Source organism: Tachypleus tridentatus, chromosome 11 (assembly GCF_004210375.1).
Source record: "Tachypleus tridentatus isolate NWPU-2018 chromosome 11, ASM421037v1, whole genome shotgun sequence".
NCBI lineage: Eukaryota > Metazoa > Arthropoda > Merostomata > Xiphosura > Limulidae > Tachypleus > Tachypleus tridentatus.
Window position 1 is genome coordinate 23,771,213 of NC_134835.1, and position 24,958 is coordinate 23,796,170.

At 30.7% G+C, this 24,958-nt stretch overlaps 1 protein-coding gene across 2 annotated transcripts; it reads left to right on the forward strand.

Moving 5' to 3' along the window:
* The first annotated feature begins 1,398 nt into the window (after positions 1–1,398).
* On the forward strand, positions 1,399–23,156 carry eIF3j (eukaryotic translation initiation factor 3 subunit j). 2 transcript variants are annotated; one of them, XM_076466391.1, is made up of 9 exons: positions 1,399–1,532; positions 1,627–1,712; positions 11,703–11,769; positions 13,334–13,425; positions 14,817–14,925; positions 15,390–15,496; positions 17,776–17,833; positions 17,965–18,038; positions 22,555–23,156. In XM_076466391.1, exons 1-9 carry the CDS (start codon positions 1,514–1,516, stop codon positions 22,660–22,662), a joined length of 720 nt encoding a protein of 239 aa, XP_076322506.1. In that variant the 5' UTR covers positions 1,399–1,513; the 3' UTR covers positions 22,663–23,156. The 2 variants fall into 2 exon arrangements, with proteins under 2 accessions (XP_076322506.1, XP_076322507.1); XM_076466392.1 differs by having other exon boundaries at positions 1,478–1,532; positions 11,664–11,769.
* The last annotated feature ends 1,802 nt before the right edge of the window (positions 23,157–24,958 follow it).

Sequence of the window (24,958 nt, forward strand, 5' to 3'; positions counted from 1 at the left end):
CAGTGGCTCGATTCCTCTGAGTGGACTCAACAGATAGCCCGATGGGGCTTTGCTATACGATAAAAACGCACACACACATTACAGAATGTATAAAAACAAACGAAAATGAGTTGTGTAATGGACTAGTGTTTGTTGTGAATAGGACAGCACACCTTGTGTTTATATGGTTTATCAATGTATGATTGTGAAATATTGTCCTGGTTTACTCTTTACATCTCAGCTAAAGTTTTAGGATGTCATTAACATACTCAGCTTCTGTTTAAATGTATGAAACTTTAATATTATTCATATTAAAACGTTTTTGAAGACCAAACAATTGTTATAACTATTACATCAGCTTATTCTACTCCCAAGTATCGCTTCACTACATCTGTGACATCCTTAGGATCATTATCTTTGCATAACGGTATTATTCCTGAGGGACCGATGCAACAGATAAGAACCTAATTTTACATGTCAACATCAGGTGTAAGATCTACAACAACATTGACTTAAATGTAGCACACAGTTGTATTGCTTGCTAGCATTCTTTATTATAGATGTGCATTGACTGTGGTATCTTTCCCTTCACTGGCATTGATGACATGTAGTGTGGATAAGGCTCATTCCTGTTCACCATTCTCCTGTAGGTTTATTGTTTCATCTATAATGCCCATTTACTATTTTTGATTCGCTCATTTTTAAGCACTGGTTTCTGAGCAGATAAACATTCAACAGTGCTTTTTGTCTTAATGTGTATCTTAAATTGTAAGGGATAACATTCACTTGTATACTTAGATATAGGTCTTTGTCAAGCTCTCTAGATTTTGTTAGGATCAAAATTTTCATATTTGAGTTTTTATGCTTGATTGGTACTAATATCAACAATGCCAGTTTCGAAGTTACAAAACAACTCCTATTGAAACATGAACTTTCACTTCTATCCATCGCATAGACACATAACTGGGGGTGTTCAGAAAGTCACTTTCTTTTAGCCCCGCTCATGTTTTAAAGGAACTTGGGAGGCTTAATTGTGAAGAGACGTGGTGGAAAACAAACAAACAAAAAAAACATTTAGATAAATAAACAGCTGTAATTGAGCACAAGCAAAGTATGACTGTCTGTACTTTTATAGTTATTATGGTGGTATGGCACAGTCTGCTTGGTTACGTGAGAGTCAAAGACTGTATAAACTATCATCACGTGATTGCACTCTTGAACAGTTCATTTTTTTATGCGATAAATTGGGAGTAATCAATTGATATTTTGTACATATTTCTTTCACTATTCTCTTATATATTTCCTATATTATATATGTTTCCAATTTTATAAAAAAAAATACATTTATGAATAACATTTAGTTTATTTTAATAACTGTTGATATTGATTGTAATTACCATCTAATTTTGTTTTCAACTGGTTTAGGGTTCCTGTATAGAATATTAAGACTTAATTGTTAATAGATGGCGGCACATGTCAACTTTTACTGTACACGTGACATCAAATAACAAGGTAACTCGTGTATCGTTTCATCATGTCGGACGCTGAGTGGGGTAAGTGGAAGAACAGATTCATTTCAGATATTAAAAAGTATCAAAAGTTTTGTTTTATACACGTAAAAATGAATTATTAACGATTTTCTGATAGAAAACGATGACTTCGAGCCTCCTTTAATTGTTACTGGTCCACTGATGAATGACAGATGGGAAGGAGAAGACGAAGACGATGTCAAGGTAAGCCTAACTATGTTAACGTTATTTTTATAGGGATTGTATAGAATGTCGTTATTGTTGGTATAATTTTAAGCACTACCAAAGTCTCAAGTAAGGGTAAACTAACCTTTCCACTTAGGAGTAAAATAATGCAGAAAATCACGTCTTTGAACCATTGGAGGTGGTAATGTTTACCTTTTTGGTGAGTGCAGTCAAATCCTTGCAAGGCTTGCTTTACGACACTGACAAACAGTCTTAAGTAAATCTTGTATGTCACACCTCTGTATTTACACGAAGAGCTTAGGAACGTTTTTTAACAAGTATATTTGTATTTCAATTATGAAAGAAAATATTTTAATTTTAAGGTGCATACTGCTAATATTAATAGTAACATTATCACATGGTCAACTCAGTTATACCACTTTCAGAATTTTATAAAGTGAGTCGTGCAGCACATTTGTTTTTTCCAAGATAAATTATATCACATTGAAGATTCATTTTGTATACAAGAATGGCTATTTAACACTTATATTTGTAACCCTTACATTTGGCTTTGTACTGTGGTAAACGAAAAAACAAATTAACTCTATCTACATTATAAACTGTTTTTCCCCAAGCTTTCAGAACATTGGATAACATTCTCCATGGATAATTTCAGTTTCTTTTCTTTTTAATTCTAAGACACTTTCTAAAAATGATTTGATTATTTCACACAAGGATATCACCATAATATTAAATATTCAATAAAAATAGCATCAAAATTGCAGCATAATGGTGGTGACCAATGGAAAAAATGCAGTAATATCATGTACTGAAAATGGGAGTTTCTGTGGACAAAATTGTTGAAGCCAATTGCACTTGTAAAGCTGGGTAAGTAAATATAATTCTAAATGTATATTCTACATATATTAATGGGTAAATATATTGTTAACTTTATTAAATATGATATGTAATGTAAAGAGACAAGGGTATACTTTTGTCCCAGTTTAAATAAGTGCAAACCTACCATCACAACAGGTAATACATAGAGAAAATGTGTATATTTTACTGACCTGTCTAAAGTTTTTGACCACCTTAATTGATTCAAAGAAGTCTGGAGTAAAGCATACTGTGTCATCTAATTTATTTGTTATTATTATGGGCACATTACTACTCTTGTGCAAGTAAAACTGAGTCATCACGAATCATGTTACTTAAGATGCCTAGTTATGGGCTGTTTGTGTTATATCCACACGGTGTTTATGTTTTCTAAGTCACAATCTCATTCAAAAACAACTGTTGATTTTATAGTCAAATAATTATAAGTTAAACTTAGAACAAATTGCAATAACAAGATTTGGTATATTATGTCTACTTCAAGTAGACTTCCAATTTTGGGGTAAAAATCTGGGTTTTTGATGAAGATTGAAAATTAACTAACCTTTGTGTTAATTTGAGTAAAAACAGTTTATCCTATTTGTATGAGTGTAATAAAAAATAAACATTCTTTTTTATTATTCTGCTATTTTTGTAGTGGTCAGTAGTATAGTACAATGTGTATATTTACAATTTTACACATGGTTGTACATCACTCAAGGAATGCTGTGTAACAACAGACAGACCAAATCTATTAATTTTTAGAAGATCTTGATAGCTCAATGAACATCTTACTTTTGTAAGATATGGATAGTTTAATGAACATGCTACTTTTGTAAGGTATGGATAGCTAAATGAACGTTACTTTTATAAGATATGGATAGCTTAATGAACGTTACTTTTGTAAGATATGGATAGCTTAATGAACGTTACTTTTGTAAGATATGGATAGCTTAATGAACATCTTACTTTTGTAAGATACGGATAGCTTAATGAACATCTTACTTTTGTAAGATACGGATAGCTTAATGAACATGTTACTTTTGTAAGATACGGATAGCTTAATGAACATGTTACTTTTGTAAGATACGGATAGCTTAATGAACATCTTACTTTTGTAAGATGTGGATAGCTTAATGAACATCTTACTTTTGTAAGATATGGATAGCTCAATGAACATCTTACTTTTGTAAGATATGGATAGCTTAATGAACATGTTACTTTTGTATTCACTTTTTATCTATAATTCTTTATAGGTGAATTATTTATTTTGTTGTTTTTACATATCATTTTAGTTTCAATTGTAATTTGGTAAGGTATTTTACAATGTCATAGCTTTTATCATCCATATTGACTTGTTCTTTAAGATAGCCTTCAGTTTTCAAGTCCTTAAGTAAGTCTAGAAAGTCATTTTGTTCTGCAGTTACGTTATGTGACATTTAACCCGTAAATAGCTGGGACACAAATGTCAGAGATCCATTTTACTCTGTAGATATTAAACAATTTAATGTTGTTTTTTTTATTGAACTTGAATTTTGAATTCTGTTAGTTATTGCTAAAGTTTGCTCATAATTCATTTTTGAAGACTTTGTATCTTTGTTATTTTTACATGGCCAACTATATACAGTTCAACTATTGAAGACAAATGTTACTTAAATAAAAGTACCAAACCTCAGAGAAAAAATCTTTTGTTCCATAGTTGTGTTGGAACTTACTGTAATTTGAATCCTCATTTTTTAATTATTTGTATTCTGACAAATTCACTTTGTTTCTTGACATTTAACAACAGTTCTCAGCACTAAAGCTGATGCTTCTAAGTGCTGAATCCTTTAAAACAAACACAGTTAAATTGTATTTAAAACACCCAAACGTTGTACCTCTGATGTTAAAAACTTTTATATTGCAGATAAGAAATATTAAAATTACTAAACCATCAACAAAAAAATCATTGTTGACTGGAAACACTTGATCAGCAGCAGTTTAATTACCACCTGATTTTAAAGTATTGAACAACGACTTTTCACATTTCAAACCAGAGGACAAAGCAGAAGTGGATTAAAGACAGTGGATGGTAGAATCAAACTTAGCATAATTTTAATTAGAGAAACTGTTCACTCCACAGTTTTTTTTAGATTAAATAATCCATTCAAAAATAAAGTAATTAAAGCTAGTTCATGAGATTATGAGAAGTGGAATGAAAGAAACCATTCAAGATACTTAACGTTAGTATATATTTATAGTTGTAACAGTTCAGCTACTTCAGGTGGAAGAATATGTCATGAAGGCAGAACTGAAACCAAGTATCCATACACAACAAAGAATTCCACAGTAACTTGGAGATATGATCTGTTACCAGATTTGTTTCACAAAAATAAACTATTTTGTTAAATATATATAAAACTAACTCATGACATCACTATTAAATATAATTAAAATTTGTGCAACAACTCTGATACCAGATTAATGATGGTGTAATGTGTCATCATGTGGTGTTTATTTTATCTAATTTTAGTTGTTTGTAATTTTTTAAAGTATGCAAGATTGCTAGGTTACTTACATAAAAAGTCATCTAATCTTAAATGAGGCTGAATAGAGTGAATTTTTTTTTTACAACAAAAGGTGTCTTCATTAAAATAACTTTATGAGATATTCTGTCTTCAAAATACAAATGAGTTACTTTTTATAGTTATATGGAAAGTTTTCCTTGAGCAAAACAAAGTAAACATGAACTTAAGTTTTCTTTGAATTTAAGTTCTAGTGTTTATTTGAAATGTATTTATTCATTTGTGTTGTCTGCTGCTGTGAAGAAACTATGATCAAAAAATTTTTTTTTGTAAAAAGAAATGTTTCTATTTTTAGCACTGTTTGTAATTTATTTAATAGAATTAATGTACATGTTATATAAGAAAGTAAATTATTTTTGTCTGTTTGCATTTTTATTCAGTTGTTGCCTTGAAGAATTCTAAACTTTTAAAGTTAAGTAAGTCTGTTACTAACATGGTTGTCAGCAAGAAACATTTTTGGTGGTGTTTCATGTGGAATGCTTAAATATTCTTATGCTGGTTTATGAATCTAACAGTTGCTGAAAAAAAATATATATGTGTAGTTAGATGGACTTCAAGGGTGTTAATAACTTGGATAATGCAGAATTTTGTAGTAAATATGGAAAATTAAATATGCAATCAATTTACGCTTGAGATATAATCAGCTTGTGAAAATTTTTCAGCAGAGCATAACAAGGAAGTATTTAATGTTGGACTTCTTAATAAAACCATGTCTAAATGACAAAAGTTTGTGTATTTTATGTAAAGTAATCTTCTGTTGTACAATACACTTGAAACTCTTGAAAATTAGGCCTATATGGTAAAAAAAATATTAACAGATCTTATGTCACACTTAACACACTTCCTTTCACATCGTCAGGTTCATAGTGAACAGAAGAATTGATATAAATATGCAAGTTTTTAGTACTTCAGCACAAATATGAACTGAAGTGATTGAGACTTGAAATACTAATTTGTGGTTATTGAATTTTCTGTAAATAGTTTTCAGGTAATGTTTTGGTGCTTGGAACTGGCATGAAGTAACTGATAAAATGTTCAGAATTGTAATTTCTCCATGCACAACCGTTTATCATTATAAAACATTAAGAGCTTGTTCTGTGATCCTTGTTTCTGTGGCGCCTCATGGAAATTTCTGTGCAGCAAATGAAAATCTACTGTAAATGATAAAAAAAAAGTTATTTAGCAAGGCTAGGAATATTTACTGTCAATGTACCTACCTATTGATTCAAAGATGCATTAGCTCTTCATGGAAGAATAGAGTTAAAACATGCATGTGAAAGTTATTACTATGGGTCATGAGAGTAACTTATATCTAAAACTATCATTTGTGCACTTGAAATTAGTATTTGCGTAATATAGAAAAGTTGATTTGTGGAAATATAGCATAAGTATTGATAAATAAAACTCATGTTTTAAAAGCAACACTTTCATGTTTTTGAATGCATTCAGCAGTGTTTGTGTAATAACTGTCTCTACAACAGAGTTGATTATATTCAGCAGTGTTTGTGTAATAACTGTCTCTACAACAGAGCTGATCATATTCAGCAGTGTTTGTGTAATAACTGTCTCTACAACACAGTTGATCATATTCAGCAGTGTTTGTGTAATAACTGTCTCTACAACACAGTTGATCATATTCAGCAGTGTTTGTGTAATAACTGTCTCTACAACACAGTTGATCATATTCAGCAGTGTTTGTGTAATAACTGTCTCTTCAACACAGTTGATCATATTCAGCAGTGTTTGTGTAATAACTGTCTACAACACAGTTGATCATATTCAGCAGTGTTTGTGTAATAACTGTCTACAACACAGTTGATTATATTCAGCAGTGTTTGTGTAATAACTGTCTCCACAACACAGTTGATCATATTCAGCAGTGTTTGTGTAATAACTGTCTCTACAACACAGTTGATCATATTCAGCAGTGTTTGTGTAATAACTCTCTACAACACACTTGATCATATTCAGCAGTGTTTGTGTAATAACTGTTTCTACAACAGAGTTGATCATATTCAGCAGTGTTTGTGTAATAACTGTCTCTACAACACAGTTGATCATATTCAGCAGTGTTTGTGTAATAACTGTCTCTACAACAGAGGTGATTATATTCAGCAGTGTTTGTGTAATAACTGTCTCTACAACACAGTTGATCATATTTAGCAGTGTTTGTGTAATAACTGTCTCTTCAACACAGTTGATCATATTCAGCAGTGTTTGTGTAATAACTGTCTACAACACAGTTGATCATATTCAGCAGTGTTTGTGTAATAACTGTCTACAACACAGTTGATTATATTCAGCAGTGTTTGTGTAATAACTGTCTCCACAACACAGTTGATCATATTCAGCAGTGTTTGTGTAATAACTGTCTCTACAACACAGTTGATCATATTCAGCAGTGTTTGTGTAATAACTGTCTCTACAACACACTTGATCATATTCAGCAGTGTTTGTGTAATAACTGTTTCTACAACAGAGTTGATCATATTCAGCAGTGTTTGTGTAATAACTGTCTACAACACAGTTGATCATATTCAGCATGTTTGTGTAATAACTGTCTACAACACAGTTGATCATATAGCTTTTGATAATTCACTAGTTAATTTTGTAATGAAAATCATAACATTTGATTATCTGAATCTCAGTTTGAACTACAACTATTAATATTCTTCTTCTATTCCATTAGCTTTATCGTTGTTAAAGTAGTTAATAACAGTTTTAAGAGGTGTTTTTTGTGTATTAATTTTAAGTTATGTAACCTGCAAGCTATAATAGATCAGCTTATGTTAATATCCTGTTATTTTGATATTTGTACTTTATTTTATCTCTTCAACATCTGTAAAGTTAATTAATTTATTTTATATTTTGTTTGATAAATTAATCCTTGTATACAATAATTTTTAATTTGTCACAAATAGTTTTAATATGTGATAATTATGCATGCAGTTTTAGTTTATTTAATTAGATATTCTCGTTTAAACAGAACAGATGAGGTTGTTAAAGGATAGAAAAGTTAAAAACTGTATAATATAAAGAACATAAACATATGCAGTATTTCTCAGCATATTATAGAATTGTTACAAGTGATTTTATTAATATTTAGAAAACTCCAAAGAGCTTGCATAAGATACAAGAAGTATATTGTTTTTCAGTTTTTGACCAGTGAGGTCAATAATAATGAGTCGAATATATTGTGCTTTGATAATTTATTCATAACCAGAAAATTGTTCTTCAGATTGAAACATAATTTCCTCGGTTATATTTTGTGTTTTGATAGGGCTTGTTTTTTGAAATTGGTAACTTGTGGAATAAGGTTCCCAGTTTTATCAGATGTGTCCTGAAAAGGCTTATTTTTTCAAACTGTTAATTTGTGGAATATTTTACTCCATTTTCTGATGTGCCTTGATAAGTTTATTTCATCAGATTATTTTATTGTCTTAGAACTATGTTGTGAATGAAATTGGGTTGTTTATTGTTTGTGTCATTCCATCAACATTTATAACTTGAAAGTCACAGGAATTATTCAAAATTCCATTTACCAATTAGTAGTTTTGTTGCTTGGTTGTGTTAGTGCTTGTAAGTATCACATATAAAAACATAATTAAATAGTAATTTTAAAAAATGATCCAGTTAAAGTTATTGGTATTTAAAAAAGATCACAGATGAGAAGTTGTCCCAGACCTAGTGTTTGTGTTGTGAAGACATTACAATATCCACATACTGTTTGATTGATGGAAAATAAGTCAATTTGTCTCAGAACAAGTGTTTGTGTTGTAAATATACTACAATATCCACATACTGTTTGATTGATGGAAAATAAGTCAGTTTGTCCCAGAACAAGTGTTTGTGTTGTAAATACACTACAATATCCACATACTGTTTGATTGATGGAAAATAAGTTAATTTGTCCCAGAACAAGTGTTTGTGTTGTAAATATACTACAATATCCACATACTGTTTGATTGATGGAAAATAAGTCAGTTTGTCCCAGAACAAGTGTTTGTGTTGTAAATATACTACAATATCCACATACTGTTTGATTGATGGAAAATAAGTCAGTTTGTCCCAGAACAAGTGTTTGTGTTGTAAATATACTACAATATCCACATACTGTTTGATTGATGGAAAATAAGTTAATTTGTACCAGAACAAGTGTTTGTGTTGTGAAGACATTACAATATCCACATACTGTTTGATTGATGGAAAATAAGTCAGTTTGTCCCAGAACAAGTGTTTGTGTTGTAAATATACTACAATATCCACATACTGTTTGATTGATGGAAAATAAGTCAGTTTGTCCCAGAACAAGTGTTTGTGTTGTAAATATACTACAATATCCACATACTGTTTGATTGATGGAAAATAAGTCAATTTGTCCCAGAACAAGTGTTTGTGTTGTAAATATACTACAATATCCACATACTGTTTGATTGATGGAAAATAAGTCAGTTTGTCTCAGAACAAGTGTTTGTGTTGTAAATATACTACAATATCCACATACTGTTTGATTGATGGAAAATAAGTCAGTTTGTCCCAGAACAAGTGTTTGTGTTGTAAATATGCTACAATATCAACATACTGTTTGATTGATGGAAAATAAGTCAATTTGTCCCAGAACAAGTGTTTGTGTTGTAAATATACTACAATATCCACATACTGTTTGATTGATGGAAAATAAGTCAGTTTGTCCCAGAACAAGTGTTTGTGTTGTAAATATACTACAATATCCACATACTGTTTGATTGATGGAAAATAAGTCAGTTTGTCCCAGAACAAGTGTTTGTGTTGTAAATACACTACAATATCCACATACTGTTTGATTGATGGAAAATAAGTTAATTTGTCCCAGAACAAGTGTTTGTGTTGTAAATATACTACAATATCCACATACTGTTTGATTGATGGAAAATAAGTCAATTTGTCTCAGAACAAGTGTTTGTGTTGTAAATATACTACAATATCCACATACTGTTTGATTGATGGAAAATAAGTCAATTTGTCTCAGAACAAGTGTTTGTGTTGTAAATATACTACAATATCCACATACTGTTTGATTGATGGAAAATAAGTCAATTTGTCTCAGAACAAGTGTTTGTGTTGTAAATATACTACAATATCCACATACTGTTTGATTGATGGAAAATAAGTCAGTTTGTCCCAGAACAAGTGTTTGTGTTGTAAATATACTACAATATCCACATACTGTTTGATTGATGGAAAATAAGTCAATTTGTCTCAGAACAAGTGTTTGTGTTGTAAATATACTACAATATCCACATACTGTTTGATTGATGGAAAATAAGTCATTGATGGAAAATAAGTCAATTTGTCCCAGAACAAGTGTTTGTGTTGTAAATACATTACAATATCCACATACTGTTTGATTGATGAAAAATAAGTCAGTTTCTCTCAGAACAAGTGTTTGTGTTGTAAATACACTACAATATCCACATACTGTTTGATTGATGAAAAATAAGTCAGTTTCTCTCAGAACAAGTGTTTGTGTTGTAAATATACTACAATATCCACATACTGTTTGATTGATGGAAAATAAGTCAATTTGTCCCAGAACAAGTGTTTGTGTTGTAAATATACTACAATATCCACATACTGTTTGATTGATGGAAAAGAAATCTTCTATTGGAGGTGAGACTTGGTTTTGTTAGGTAAAGATTTGTTGATGATAAATAGGAAAAGACAAATGTGGTTGCATTTTTTATTACATTTACTATTCTAGATGTGCATAAATTAATTTTATAAATCGGTGTTTTTGCATGTAATGGAAAATATTCTTAGTATTCAAAAGAATAAATAAGTTTGTTTTAATTTCAAAATGTTATTCTCACATATAATTCTCTAAGTTCCATACCTTATATTCAATGTTATTGTACCATTTTAAAAGCTTATCACCTTTCGTAACTGTTAACTCAATTCATACATTTGTATACATGAACTTGTATTTGTAATGAAGTAAGATCAGCAGACCTTTTGTTGTTGATTTTGTTTGAACTGATCTGTCACTTTATAAATGTTAAGATCATCTCTCACACATTCTGCCTTCAGTTATAAAAATATAGTGTCACATCATAAAGCAAAATACACCTTGCTGAGCTTTAACATGTTGGAACATTGAAGAATAAATAGAATGTTAAACAGGTTCGTTCTAATATCATGAAAGTTTTATAGTTTAAAATTACTTTTAGTTTATCTTGCATGTTGGTTGTCTGTCACCAAGTACAAACACAATAAGGCTTCACAATGTTTTCCACTTTTGAATTTTAGAGGGGGGGGATGACAGTAACCATCCCCAATTTTCCAACTTGGAAATCCTGTATCCTGTAACTTATTTAATGAAAATTATGCTATTTTTCCAATATTAAGTGGCATTAAATATTATAATTACTGGCAGTTGGATGATGATTTGGAACTTGTGAAGAAATTAAATTGTGTTATTGTGAAATATGATACGTCAACCATTTTTTGGTCATTAAAGAGTCCTTTCTTCAAACACACCACACTTAGTATTAAAGTAACTTTGTACATTTTACAGGGATCTCAGTATTAACACGATATTCACGTGATGTTACAGGAAAATTGGGAAGATGAAGATGAAAATGATGAAAGTAAAGATGCAGAAGAGAAAGAAACAGAACCAGGCAAGTTGGTAAAAGTAACATTTTATATTTGTTTAGGTTTTCTTTGTCTGTTTGAACAGGTACTTAGGCTGATAGGTGCTAATGAGAAATATTGTCAGAATAACAAAATTTGATGTATGGTTGAGTGCATGATGACTAATTGTACCTCAACTTGTTCCACAAAAGACATTTCATGTCATACTACAATATCACAGTTCATATAAAGTATAAAAATGATAAAGGAAAGTTTTTGAAAGTTATAATAATAAAAGAACAATAAACGTGGGACTGTTAATGTGGTGGCAGTTGGCTATAAACCTAATTTTTTCAAGCAACATGTCACCTGAATCTTAATGTGTCCAGGTCACTGGCCTAGGACTTTTTAAAGCTAAAATATAGACAGTTACTTCGCATGAAATGGTTGGTTGCTAAAGTTAATAAAACTACACCTTTTACTGAAGATTCATACTGGTGCTGTTTTATCCAAAACTTTTCAGTTTCTCATTCTTTGGGCTTCAAAGTCTGTATTAATGTTCAGGAAATTCACAAATACTAGTGTTTTTTCATTCAAAGCAAATTGAAATCAACCCAAAGTCCAAATATGTGCATTTCTTCTGATTTTGTGAATAAAATTAAACAAATCCTTTTTATTATGTAAACTTCAACTCTGATATTTATATTTGTTTTTTGTTGTTTTTTGTAATGGGTGGATTTTTTTTTTCTGTAATTTATTTAACTTAGTAGTTCAAATTTGTCTTCTTTGAGACAGGATGCATCCATCTCAGCAAAAGTTTGGGTTGTGATCCATGCAGTGGGCGCAGCACAGATGGCTCATTGCGTAGCTTCATGGTTAAACAAGTAAACTCTTACAGTTTGTAGGAAAGCATGTCGAACTTGGGTTGAACTACAAATATGTACATACTAGTATCAAAGTCCATCAAAAATGTGATATTGTTAATAGCTCCTTCCCAGCATCGATCCTTGACCCCATGTTCATTGGTCACAGTTATTTTCTAATCACATCAATTGTAGTATTGCAATAGTTCTCTTAAAACCACATTCCTTGTAAATAAACCTTTGGTATAACAAGTTCCTTCTTCTCAAGCTGTTATATACCATAAAAAGTTCCAAAATGTAAGAGGTGTTTTGACCCAATGTTAGGGATTGAATCCAATTAAAATGGGAAAAGGTAATCTGAAGAGAAAATATTATAAGAGTAAGAAAATGGAATTGGACTCATGTAACTCACAAAATTTGGACCAATTGTGTGTGACTGACCAACACTTGTCTTTTGTGATTATATGTCAATAATGTTACATAATTTTTTTTCTTCAAGAGGAACTACAGTAAAGAATTGCTTATCTTGGAAAGCTTTGACAAAACGATTAAAACAGAAAATATGAAATCTGTCTATCATACAATAAAAAAGGTTGAAATAGAAAGTATGAATATCTTGGTTAAATGTTGTTTGTATGATAAGTAAAATTTTAAAAGTTGTTTTTAAAACATACGAGACAGTTTTGTGAAACACGTTTGTGGAGATGACCAAAAAGTGAAACTAAATATTTATGTTGTTCACATACAGTAAAAGCCATCCAACCCAAGAAGAAGAATAAATTTAACCAGATATCAGCTGACAAGAAAGGGGAGGTTCAGAAAATGGAAGAAAAGATAAAGGTATTTGAAATTGTTGTTCTTTGTCTGAAGGTTCTATTTTTTGTAGCTGTGTTAGTCATTACATAATCTTAAATTTGTACCCTTTCAAATTAACTCAGCCTTTTTGTTTTAATATTAATGTGATTTAAACGTGTCATGAATCTCCTGGGAATGTATATAGGAAGCAAACCTTACCACCACATTCCCTTTTGTTTTATTGACAACAAGACATACCATTGTTTTTATCTTGGTTTCACAAAAAAGTTTTATCAGCAAAAGAAGTGACTAGTGGTATAGGAAAAATGTAAGTGTTACATGGTTCATGGAATAACTTTGATCTGGGCTCAATACTCATTTGATCTAAAGTATCTCAGGACTAAATAAAATTCTTAATCTGATTCATGACTTGTACCCATGGCAACAAATAAAACTCTTGTAAGTAGTGTTAACCAAGGTTGTGTTATTACACAAGAAGCTGTACAGGCTGAACACAAGGTTTCTAGTTCTTTTCAATTCAATCACAACATATGAAACATTATTTATGTATGCAACAATTCGATTGTGAATTTTTCATGGGTTGGCAAAATGATGTGTGTTTGGCAATTAGTTTGGGGTTAAGTAGACTTTGTCTTTATTGTTAAGTTGAAATAATATAGTGATCAATAAATTTTATTTAACTGTGATAACACACTTGATAAGTTTGTAGCTATAGTACTTGGGAGAACTGTGCAAGTCTTTATCACTTGATATTAAACTGAAGTTGGAAACTGCTGACGCGTAGTTAGAAGAACGTAAGAAATGAATTCTTTAACACTTTGTCTTGAAGTGTACAGTTCTTTAGAATTTCTTTTAATTGCTTGTTTTGTAGTCTATGGAAGAAGGTCTTAAATAATTGTTTTTTCACGTGTTGATGTTATTGCTAGAATATTTTAAATGCTGATACTGCATCTATTATAAAACGTAATAAAGCACTCTAATTTTAGTGGAGTTCATGTTGTGTTCAAGTTGGTTCCTTCTGTGTTTTTTCAATTAGCTCATGTGAACAAAATGTGCAGCTTGTGACACTTACTATCAGAAAATCCAACAGATAAATGGTTAAGTTCTGATGTTTGGTTAATCACCATAAACATGCAAACAGTTACATAAACAGAGACTAATATTAGAAATTTGTAACTTCTTACTAGCAACATGTAAAGTTTTCTTGAACTATTAACTGTATCTAAAGGAACCGGTGTGTATTATAAACAAACTGCTTTTTCAGTCATATTGATGGTAATAAAGTTAATTTGAACAATGAAACTAATGTTCAATTTTTTATCTTTTCAAATTTTGTGAAATTGTTGCTGTATGAAAAGTGTTGTTAGAATTTTAGAAACAGATTCTTACTTCAATTCTTTGTTGTTGTTTTACAGAAAGAAGAAGAAAAAAAGGAATTAACGCCAGAAGAAATATACGCAGAAAAATTAAAACAACGAGAGATGCAAGAAGAATCAGATTTGGAATTAGCAAAAGATGTTTTTGGTGTGTAAAGTGTTTCAGTGGCTTGTTTATCTGCAAATAGCAGTGCTAATTTCATCTTGTTAACAGGATGTTATATTTATGATGTTGATTGTCTGTACTACCATTGGGTGGCATAACTGTGAAAACATTTGTAAGTGTGCTCAGATATTTCACACAAATAAAGTAAAATAACGTAATTGAAGTAAGTGTTCTTAGAAATAACATTTTATAATATTTCTTTTTAAGTAATAGTACTCAGTATCTGTTAACATTTTCTCGAGATTCTAAATTTTGAAGTGACTATATTTTATCATAGAGATTGTTTTTAAAGATGGACAGACTTAATTTCATTGTGTCCAAGTATGTTGCTGGTGTTTCAAAACAACAAATCAGGTTTACAAATTGTGAATAATTAATTTCATGTATTAAGACTCAAGATTTTTATTTTCTTTATACAAATCTGTTCTATTTCCTCCAAAATTTAGGTGAGAAAGAAATAAGTCAAAGAATAATAGATTCAATGTCACCATCATCAAAGGAAGAGTTTGATGAGTTTAGAAAAGCACTTGTAACAAAAATCACACAATTTGATGTAAGTGCTGTTTGTTTGTGTAGTTTTTAGCAAAGAACAATACTATAACGTTTTAATGGAGTTTTAAATTATTGTGCGTCATTTTTTTAAAACTTACATTTATGCAGTTTGGGAAATAAATCTTTCATGAAACTGATCTACAGTTACGACAGAAAATGTTCGTACCCCTGCTTCGTGAGTAGTTTTTTCCTCATAACTTGAAAAGTATCAAGATTAGGATAATGAAATTACAGTATATTATGAATATCATAGTAACACACATCTACATAAATTTTTATGTAAATTAAACGACAAATAAATTGTTTATAAACAAATAACCAAACATAGGAGGGGCAGAAAGTGTTTGTGTGTCTACTTTAATGGTCAGTTGTATAGCCTTTCAGGTGAATTACTTGGTGCAATCTTTCCTCATAGCCCTCCATGATTGTTTGACAGTACTCGACTGGTATATTCTTCCATTCTTCTTTACAAAAGGCCTCCAACTCTTGCAAGTTTCTCGGATGACGCTGATGAACCCTGGTCTTCAACTCATGCCAAACGTTTTCAATTGGGTTGAGATCAGATGATTGCGATGGCCATTCCAGAACGCTTATATGGTTCCTCTGCAACCAGGATTACACATATTTCGATGTGTGCTTAGGGTCATTGTCATGCTGGAAGATCCAACGATGCCCAAGCTGCAAGTTCCGAGCATCATTCTTGATATAAGTGCCTAATATATCAACGTACTCTTCTTTTTTCTTGATTCCATTGACGAGGTGAAGGCTGCCTACACCAGAAGAGCTGAAGGAACCCCATAGCATGATCAAGCCACCTCCTTGTTTAACTGTAGGGATGGTGTTCTTTGGAAGATTTCTTCCCCCCCCCCTTCTTACGAAAAATATTGCGAACATCATTGTGGCTTTAAATATGGAGTTCTACGAGGACAGCATGCTTTGAACCCATAAGAGCATAACATGTTCATAACTGTAGAGGTGCTTACTTCAACCCCAGTTTCCCTTACCAGTTTCTGTATGTCATTACGTGTTAAACAAGGGTTCCTACTAACTTCTCTGAGAACCTTCCTCTTGGTTCTCTCTGGAATTTTGGTGGGGCGTCCGGAACGAGGGAAGTTAGCAGTTGATCCTGTAAGCTTAAACTTGGCAATTATGCTTTGAACAATAGATTTCGGCACATTAAGTTGTTTAGCAATATTGGAAAGAGACACAAGACTTGTATTTTACAATAATTTTGTTTTTTAAATCACTGGACAGTTGTTTCCTATTCGCCATGATGACCAAGCAGATAATGACAGAGACGGTGCTAAATTGCCAGAAGTACATTTTTTGCTGCCTAAATTCCAATAATTATGAACCCAGTGTCTAGTTCTGGAATGGTATAATGTAGTTTATTCACCAAATTAAAGAAAATTTTTACGGGAATATTAGTTTTTTCACACATTCTGAACTGTACGAACACTTTCTGCTCCTCCTATTTTTGGTTATTTGTTTATGAATAGTTTATTTGTCGTTTAATTTACATAAAAATTTATGTAGATGTGTGTTATTATAATATTTATAATATACTATACTTCTATTAGCCTAATCATGATGCTTTTTAAGTTATGAGCAAAACACTACTCGAGACGCAGGGGTATGAACACTTTCTGTCGTAACTGTACTTTGGTTAACTAAGCTACTTAGGATAAACAAACATAGTTTTCTGTTACAACTGGAAGTTATACTAGAAAGAAGAGTTTAATTTACATTTGTTTTGATTTTGTTTTTGGTGGTTACAAGGTCAGTCAAATTGACCAACCTTGTATAGAGCTAGAATAGAGAAAATAACATATAAAGTATTAAGTTTTACTGAAAATGAACCTTAGAAGTGTATGTAGAAGGTTTTAGAGATTACACAAATCAGATTTTTCTTAACATGAAAAATCACTTTGCACATGGAATATTCAAAACAAATCATCCATATACATATATATTGTTTATTAAAAATATTTCTTTATGGGAAAGACAATGTTTAATGAAAGACTTGTACATTTTGTGGAGATATACACACTATTAAAAGATAGTTATATTAAATCTATAAAGAGTGTGTAAGTACGAAGAGGCCATATGGTCAGTTAGATTAACCAAGACAACATTGAGAGGGTTAAATGTCTTAAATTAATCCTTATGTTCATGTTCTTTAGCTTTTGAATGAACATTGGTGACATTTTTTGTGTTTTCAGTTTTCCTATTCAAGTAATTTTATGTGAATAAATAATTTAAAAGTTTTTCTCATTTCAGAAATCAACTCATTACCTACTATTTCTGGATGATCTCTTTAGGGAATTGACTGTAAATTGTAAGTTGTTTTTTGTTACTTCAGTACCCTTAAAATATTATAATTTGTTTCCAACTTACTAAAGATGGTTGTGTGATGACATAGGCTTCTCATATATGTTGATACATAAATATTTCTACACGTACTTGCAGTGGAAGCAGATGATGTGAAGAAGTTAATTAGTACCATGAATGCAATGGCAAATGAGAAAGTGAAAGCACAAAAGGTAAGAACTATTTACTGTTGTCCAGTAATACAGTTGTAAAACTTTAACATACTACAAGCTTCTTATTGTAGTTATTGTTGACATGTTCATTCCATAACTGTACATATAAGCACCATTGTCTATGTGAAATGCAACTTAAATACCTTTACAAAGCAATAGATGACGTGACAGTCCATTTTCTCTGTGTTCTTTTTTTTTCTGGTATTTTTTTAATCTGACATCTTTTGTTAGGCCTACAAAATTTTCTTTAACCTAGACATTCTATGCCATTGAATTAAAATGATGTTATGGTATTTCTTGGCCACAGAGCTTACGATGATATTACAGATTTATTTTCACCAAAGTTGTGATTTCAATCTGTGAGACTTAATCTGTCCTTATAAGAGAAAAAAGTTTGTACAGTTACCTTACACTGGTACTGTTCTTTTATTTTTCAGTTTGATATGTTTTTACAGGAACATGTACACAATTATATGTCCATTTTGCATTTGAGGTTAACTTTTCCATTTGTCCTTGTTTTAACATGTTATACAGCTCTTTCCACATGTTCGTGTTTGTTAAATTGAAGTTATGTTTTTAATTGTGTCATCTTATTAACACATAAAATATCAAAGATGTACACACATACATGCAATAACGAAATATACACAAAATGTTTTTAGTAAAACAATAAAAAAGATAATTTTTTGTAAATGTTATAATGTAATTAATTTTACAAAATTATTAATTGTTTGAAACAATTTTTCTGTATCAAAATAAGTGTTTACTGTCATGTGATGGGCATTTGGCTTGTTCTGAATAACTTTCAATAGTACTTAGGTCTTACAAAGATATTTTTTAAAAAATATTGATTCTTCATACACGGGCTCAATCCTTTTCATCAACCTTGTAGCCATCAGGTAACTGAGGAGCTATATACACTGTCAGATTTTATAGTATGTATGAGCTGGACTATTTACACTAGGTGACTCTTTGGTAACAACTTTGAATAATAAACAACTTATTGAGGTATAATATTGGTTGTCTCAATAGCATCTGAAGCTTTAATTATTTGTCTCTCTTTGTCAAAGTCCACACAAGCTAGTTTAATTACCTTAAAGCACAACTGAGAGAATAAACTATTTATTTATACTCTGTTATTACAATACAGTCTATGATACTTTTACTTTAAAATTTGCTCTATCTGCTCTTTATGGCTGAACTCACAATCACACATCCTAGATTTTCCAGAACTATTTTTAATGCATATTTATACTCCAACAGAGATCTAGAATGTTCCACACACTAGTAGATATTGCTATGCAATAATACTCAATTAAAACAAGGAGAAAAACTTGGAAGATTCTGCTAGTATGGTGCAGTAATATAACAGTCACCAATACATCACTGTTGAACTTGTGACTTGTAAACAGTTACATAAAGAAACTTCCAATAAACTTTTGTTTCTAAAAGTAATTAATTTTAATATTTGCACTATATAAACTGTTCAAATCATGACACGCATGAAACTTGCATGGAAAACTTTGTGTATATCTAACATGTATATACTGGAAGTTTCAAAGTGTTAATTGTAATTTCATGGACCACATTAAGCATTTGGTAAACATCACAAACATTTCTGTACACAGGAAATCAGTTTGTTTTTAAAGTATTTGTCTTTAAGTTTCTGGAGTCAGAGTCCAATTCACACTGTAAATATCTGTGTTATTTTCTTGTTAAGATAAAGTACTTTTCCATTTTTCAGATTTCATTTGCATAATTTCTTCTAGAACCTCCTGAGTGAATCTGAAAAGTTTTTGACAATAAAACTTCGTACCTAGTTTTTTCTCTACCTGAACACTATATGTGCTTATTCCATTTATGAACTTGTAATCACCACAAAAAAATAAGTCTAAAACACTTTTTAGAATAACTGCATATTGTTACAGTCTTTATTGTTACATTCGAAGCGAATAAAGTTGCATGTACTCTTAATTTAGAACAAGTTGTGCTTGTGAAACTAGCTTGAACTATTGAATGTTAGTTTCTTTTTTTAAAATAATTATTCTTATCTGTCCTGATAAGTTTCAGATTTTTATATTTTAGTTATTTTTATTAGTGATAAATAAAGAATACAAGTCTTCTACTTTGTACTTTCAAAGTTTTGTTAAAACTTCACCCTAGGATGTGGTAATGATGCTTTGTTTTAAATTCTTTAAAATGTGCAATTTAATAAAACATAAAACTATTATAATTTAACTAGTTTTGTAGTTAAGATAACTTCCTTAACTGGTTGAGGTCATCACAGCATAGTAAACTATGAAATTAATGCAAATTAACTCAGAACTCATTAGAATGAGATGGCCATGTAAGTAATCCAGTATCAATTGTCAAAGGGAACTATTCACGTTTTTCAAAGATGTGCTAGGAGATGTGCGTTATGTTTATGGTATTTAATTTATTGGAGAAAGATAAAGAAGCAATGTATGTTTTCATTTTAGCTTGGGGGGGGGATATTTAATGTATAAACATGTAAATTAACTGTACTCATATCTTTAATAACACTATGTAACAACATTTTTACTTTTTCTTGTTCCTGGACAGAAAGTTATATTTCCCAGTTACTTATACCTAAAGTAAACGGAAAAGACCTATTTTTCTCTTCAAACTTTGCTTTTGTGACCTGGGGGCGTATAACGAAAACATGAAGGGGGAGACTAGATTTGAGGGCTGATACGTAAAAGTGATTTACATTACAGTCTCAAATCTCGAAAAACTAATCACTTCTAAACATTTTTGTGTAACTTTAGTATAAATACACGTAAATCTTGATTCATATGTTGTTTTATTCAGACCTTATGTAAATGAAAATGTGCAAATTTGTCCGTTTTTACATAGAAAATAGGTTAATTTCTAAATTTCGTTATCCAGGTCACAAAAACAAAGTTTGAAGGGAATAATGGCCATTTTCTGTACTTTTACAACATAAGTAATTAAGAAATAACACATACTATCCAGGAACAAAATTTGTGTTACATAGTGTTATCTGTGTCACTTTGTTTTAAAGTGCCCATTTGAGATTATCTTTCTCAGTTATGTGAAGTTTTAAGTTTTTCACAATGTTCAATAATGGTAATACAGGTAGATTTAAGCTAAACATAGATCGGCATAAGATAAAATGCGAACTCAGTCATCATTCTTCAGTTAGATATAAGCAGTAAATGAAATATGTTGCCTCTCGTTTCGTAGCACATCCTGTTTGTAATGAATGTCAACAATTTCTGTTCATGACCAATACAAAGGAAGAAGTTTGTCATGAGGCTGTCTCTTTTTTATGACAGCCTTAGAATTATCTGACATAAACGTCATTGTTCTGTCAACGAGGAATTATTGTATGAGCCTTATAGCTTAATTAGAAAGCTAGTTAAAATATAATATCTGTGGGACATAATATTCTTTGTTACTTACGTTATTTTGAGTTCTAAACAGCATATTTGAACTAAAAAATTAAGTGTTAGCAACAATGTGTCAAAGACTACAATTAACTTGAGACTTCAACAGATAAAAAGTAAGACCCACATGTAATTACTAAATCTATATACACACACACACATGTGAACTTATTAGGTTAGACAAGAAAATGTAACAAGAAAATTAAACAAAATAATTACTACAATTAAGTAATATGATATTCTGTTTAACTTCAGGTCTTTCGGTTGAGGTGATTTTTTGCTTTATGAGACATGGTTCGGACGGCAATGAAACTAGATGTAAAACTGTAAGGCTGTTTAGGATATGTAGTTGTAATTGTTTAAAAAAAAATCTGTTTTTAATTTTTTAATTGTTTATACATGTAATTTCCATACAATTAGCTCTAGGGTGAAGAAAATGGTAGATAACATATGAAGTTGTACTCTCCAAAATAAACTGATATTTATGATGTTTTAAAGTATAAAAATCAAGATAAAAGTGTTTTTATTCATAACAATAAAAGCACAGTGTATTCAGAGTCAGACTGACTCTGTAAAATCAGTGACAAAACTTTTGTAAAAGTAATTTATTCAAAACTTGGCATTTACTAAAAACTTGACAAAAGTCTTGAAGATGTGTAGTAAATTCAGAATTATTATAACCATTATTTCTCCAGTATAAAGTTGATCAACAAACCAAATTTGTGTAGGACTAAACCTACAAATAACTAACGTAAAGCTTATTGAATGACAGTAAGTAAGATGATGATACAGAGTTAATTTTACCAATTTAAAATAAATAAAGCAAATGTTGTAAAGTGTGTGTTTCAAAGCCACTCTTTAAAGTAATTGTAATTTGGTGTTGTGAATAACTGTGCAGTATATGTTGTCCCACACTTGAAATTTATTAACTCTGAAAAAAAAATGTAATGCTTATATTTAGGAAGTTAAAGATAAAATTGCTTCATAAATAATTCCAGAACTAAATGTCATAGTTATGAGCAGCCTAGTACCAAGTTTAAGCAGGTGACATATAGGAAATTAATATGGTTATTTTCATTCCTTAGGCTGGAAAGCATAAAAAGAAGGCAAAAAAGGCAACTGTCAATATAGGAAAAGGACTTGACGATCTTGGATATGCAGATTATGCTGATGAATATGATGATTTTATATAATAAACTGATGATCCACGAGGTTCTCTCTGAGATGCACTACTCAGCGTTGTAATATTTTCAAAAGCAGTGATGAATCGTTTCTTTAACTAATAAATTTATTATTAAATACTTTGATCATTAGAAAGTCTTTTTGAGTATGAGGTACAAGAAGCAACGTGATGTGTTTCAAACTTAGATACACGTGTTCTCTAAGTACATATTTTTATAGAGAAAGCAAAAATTAAAAAAAAACGAAACAAAACAAACCCTTCCTCATTGATACCTGCACAGTTTTGTTTTGCTTGAGATGGTGGTACTACTATTTTAACTCAGCTTTGAAAAACCCGTAATTTAACACAGTGGAATTAAATGTAACTAAAGAATAACTTGATGGTATTTATTATTCTGGAATAAGTTTTAAACTCGTGTCTGTGAACAGTTTTTATGTTGACGAAAAGTTGGCATAATGAAGGCTTGTAATTCAAAAACTAATAAATTTAGTTCAAAATCTTGTAGTCTGTAATCACTGAAGTCATAGATTTATCAATTGTGGAACTTACATGTGAATAGTAAAAAAGTCAATATTTGTAATAATTTTATATATTCTGTAACAACAAGCGGAGTTGGAAAACAACCATACTTTACAAGGAGAGAAGGCCTTGTTCTTCTGTTGTAATTTTGGGAATTTAATTTTTTTAGATCATGGTGGAATTCTGTGTTTCTTTGAACACTTTATCAGCAAAACAATACATTGAGAAACTTACATTCAGTTCCCCATGATGGAGAAAAGTGTGCAGATTTAGTGTTCATGATTGTAGTTGGACTTTACCTTCTGATAGCCCTTCCAGGTCCTCACCTAGAAGGAGTAGAATTTGTGAGCTGTGATAAGTTAAGGTACTCTAAATTTATTTTTATGTACCTTCCAGTTTCATTTAAAACAGTTGAAGTAAGTGGGTAAATACGGCTGTTTTCAACTAAACTGCATTGAGATGATGTTTAGGTATTGTCATAATTATGAAACCGCTCAAGATAATTACAAATATGCTCAGTTACCTTCGTGATTGTGTCAGTGTCTTCTGTACGTTGGGTACAACATGTAAGCTTGTACTTGGTCATGATGTAATTTGCTTCATTCGTTCTGAGCTTGTCGTCTCTAATGTTTAACAAACAGATTGTAGACGTGATCCTGATAGCTATAGATGGCAGGTGAAGGTAATACTCTTGAAGCTGTAAACGTGCTGCTCTCCTATTACTGGCATATTTGCTAAAACTTGGACCTATTCTGAAAAAATAACACCCGTTTTCATGCTCTTTCATGGAACCAGTTAGGTCAGTAGTTGTAAACACTAGGATATCTAAAACATACCACTCCACCTATCAAACACCTTAAGCCTCGTGATTGACTAAATTGTAAATATTCATGGAGGAAGTTGAAAAATGAATTACAAAACCAAGTATAATTTTTTAAAAAGTTTTTTTTCACCAGAATTGTACTTCAGGAAAACTAAATAATATTTAACTTGAACTTGCAAGTCATGTGATATGTCTTTCAGTATTACTCTATTTTTTCAGAGTGGCCTTTGTGAAACCTACCATCCAGCACAAGTAGCAGTCCAAAATTATTAATGAACTTTTTATTTGGACAAGAAATTTATCAATGAATACTTTCATAAGGCTAAACCATTTCTATATTGGAATATATATTAACATCTTTCAGAATAATTCTCAACCAATTATCATTCATTCTAGAATATTCTAACTATTTATGTGTAAAAACGGATGGTATGGTTTGAGATTTTTTTTTTTTTATGTAGAGGAGCGAACAACGTTTCGACCTCCTTCGGTCATTGTCAGGTTCACAAAGAGAGAGAGAGGTAGCTGACCACATGTTTGAAGGCGGTTGTGTAATTGAGTGTAGGAATATAGAGGACGTGCTTAATGTTGGATATATTTATTAATATAGCAATAAAGGTGTTACTTTGTATTGGATTATTTTGGGCTTGAGTTGTTGCATCAGTAAGGCTTCTTTAACTTTGTGTTTGTTTGTTTGTTTGTTTATTTAGTATTTGGGTGTTTTTTATGGTTATGTTGTGTTTATTTGAGTTGCGGTGTTCGAAAACGTGTGAAGGTGACTTTTTGTGTTCTTTGAATCTGGTTTCCATTTTTCTACTTGTTTCTCCAATATAGAAGTCGTGACAGTTATCACATTGTATTTTATAAATAATGTTGGTATGGTGTTTGTCAGTGTAGTTTTTACATAGTATAGACCTAAGTTTTATGTCTGGTTTTTGAATAAATTTGCTATTAACTGGAATGT

Bases quoted from the DNA above. Each gene is read 5' to 3' on its own strand.
- eIF3j (XM_076466391.1), top strand. The intron at 1,713-11,702 runs GTAAGCCTAACT...GTGATGTTACAG, and splicing joins AAGACGAAGACGATGTCAAG to GAAAATTGGGAAGATGAAGA. The intron at 13,426-14,816 runs GTATTTGAAATT...GTTGTTTTACAG, and splicing joins AAATGGAAGAAAAGATAAAG to AAAGAAGAAGAAAAAAAGGA.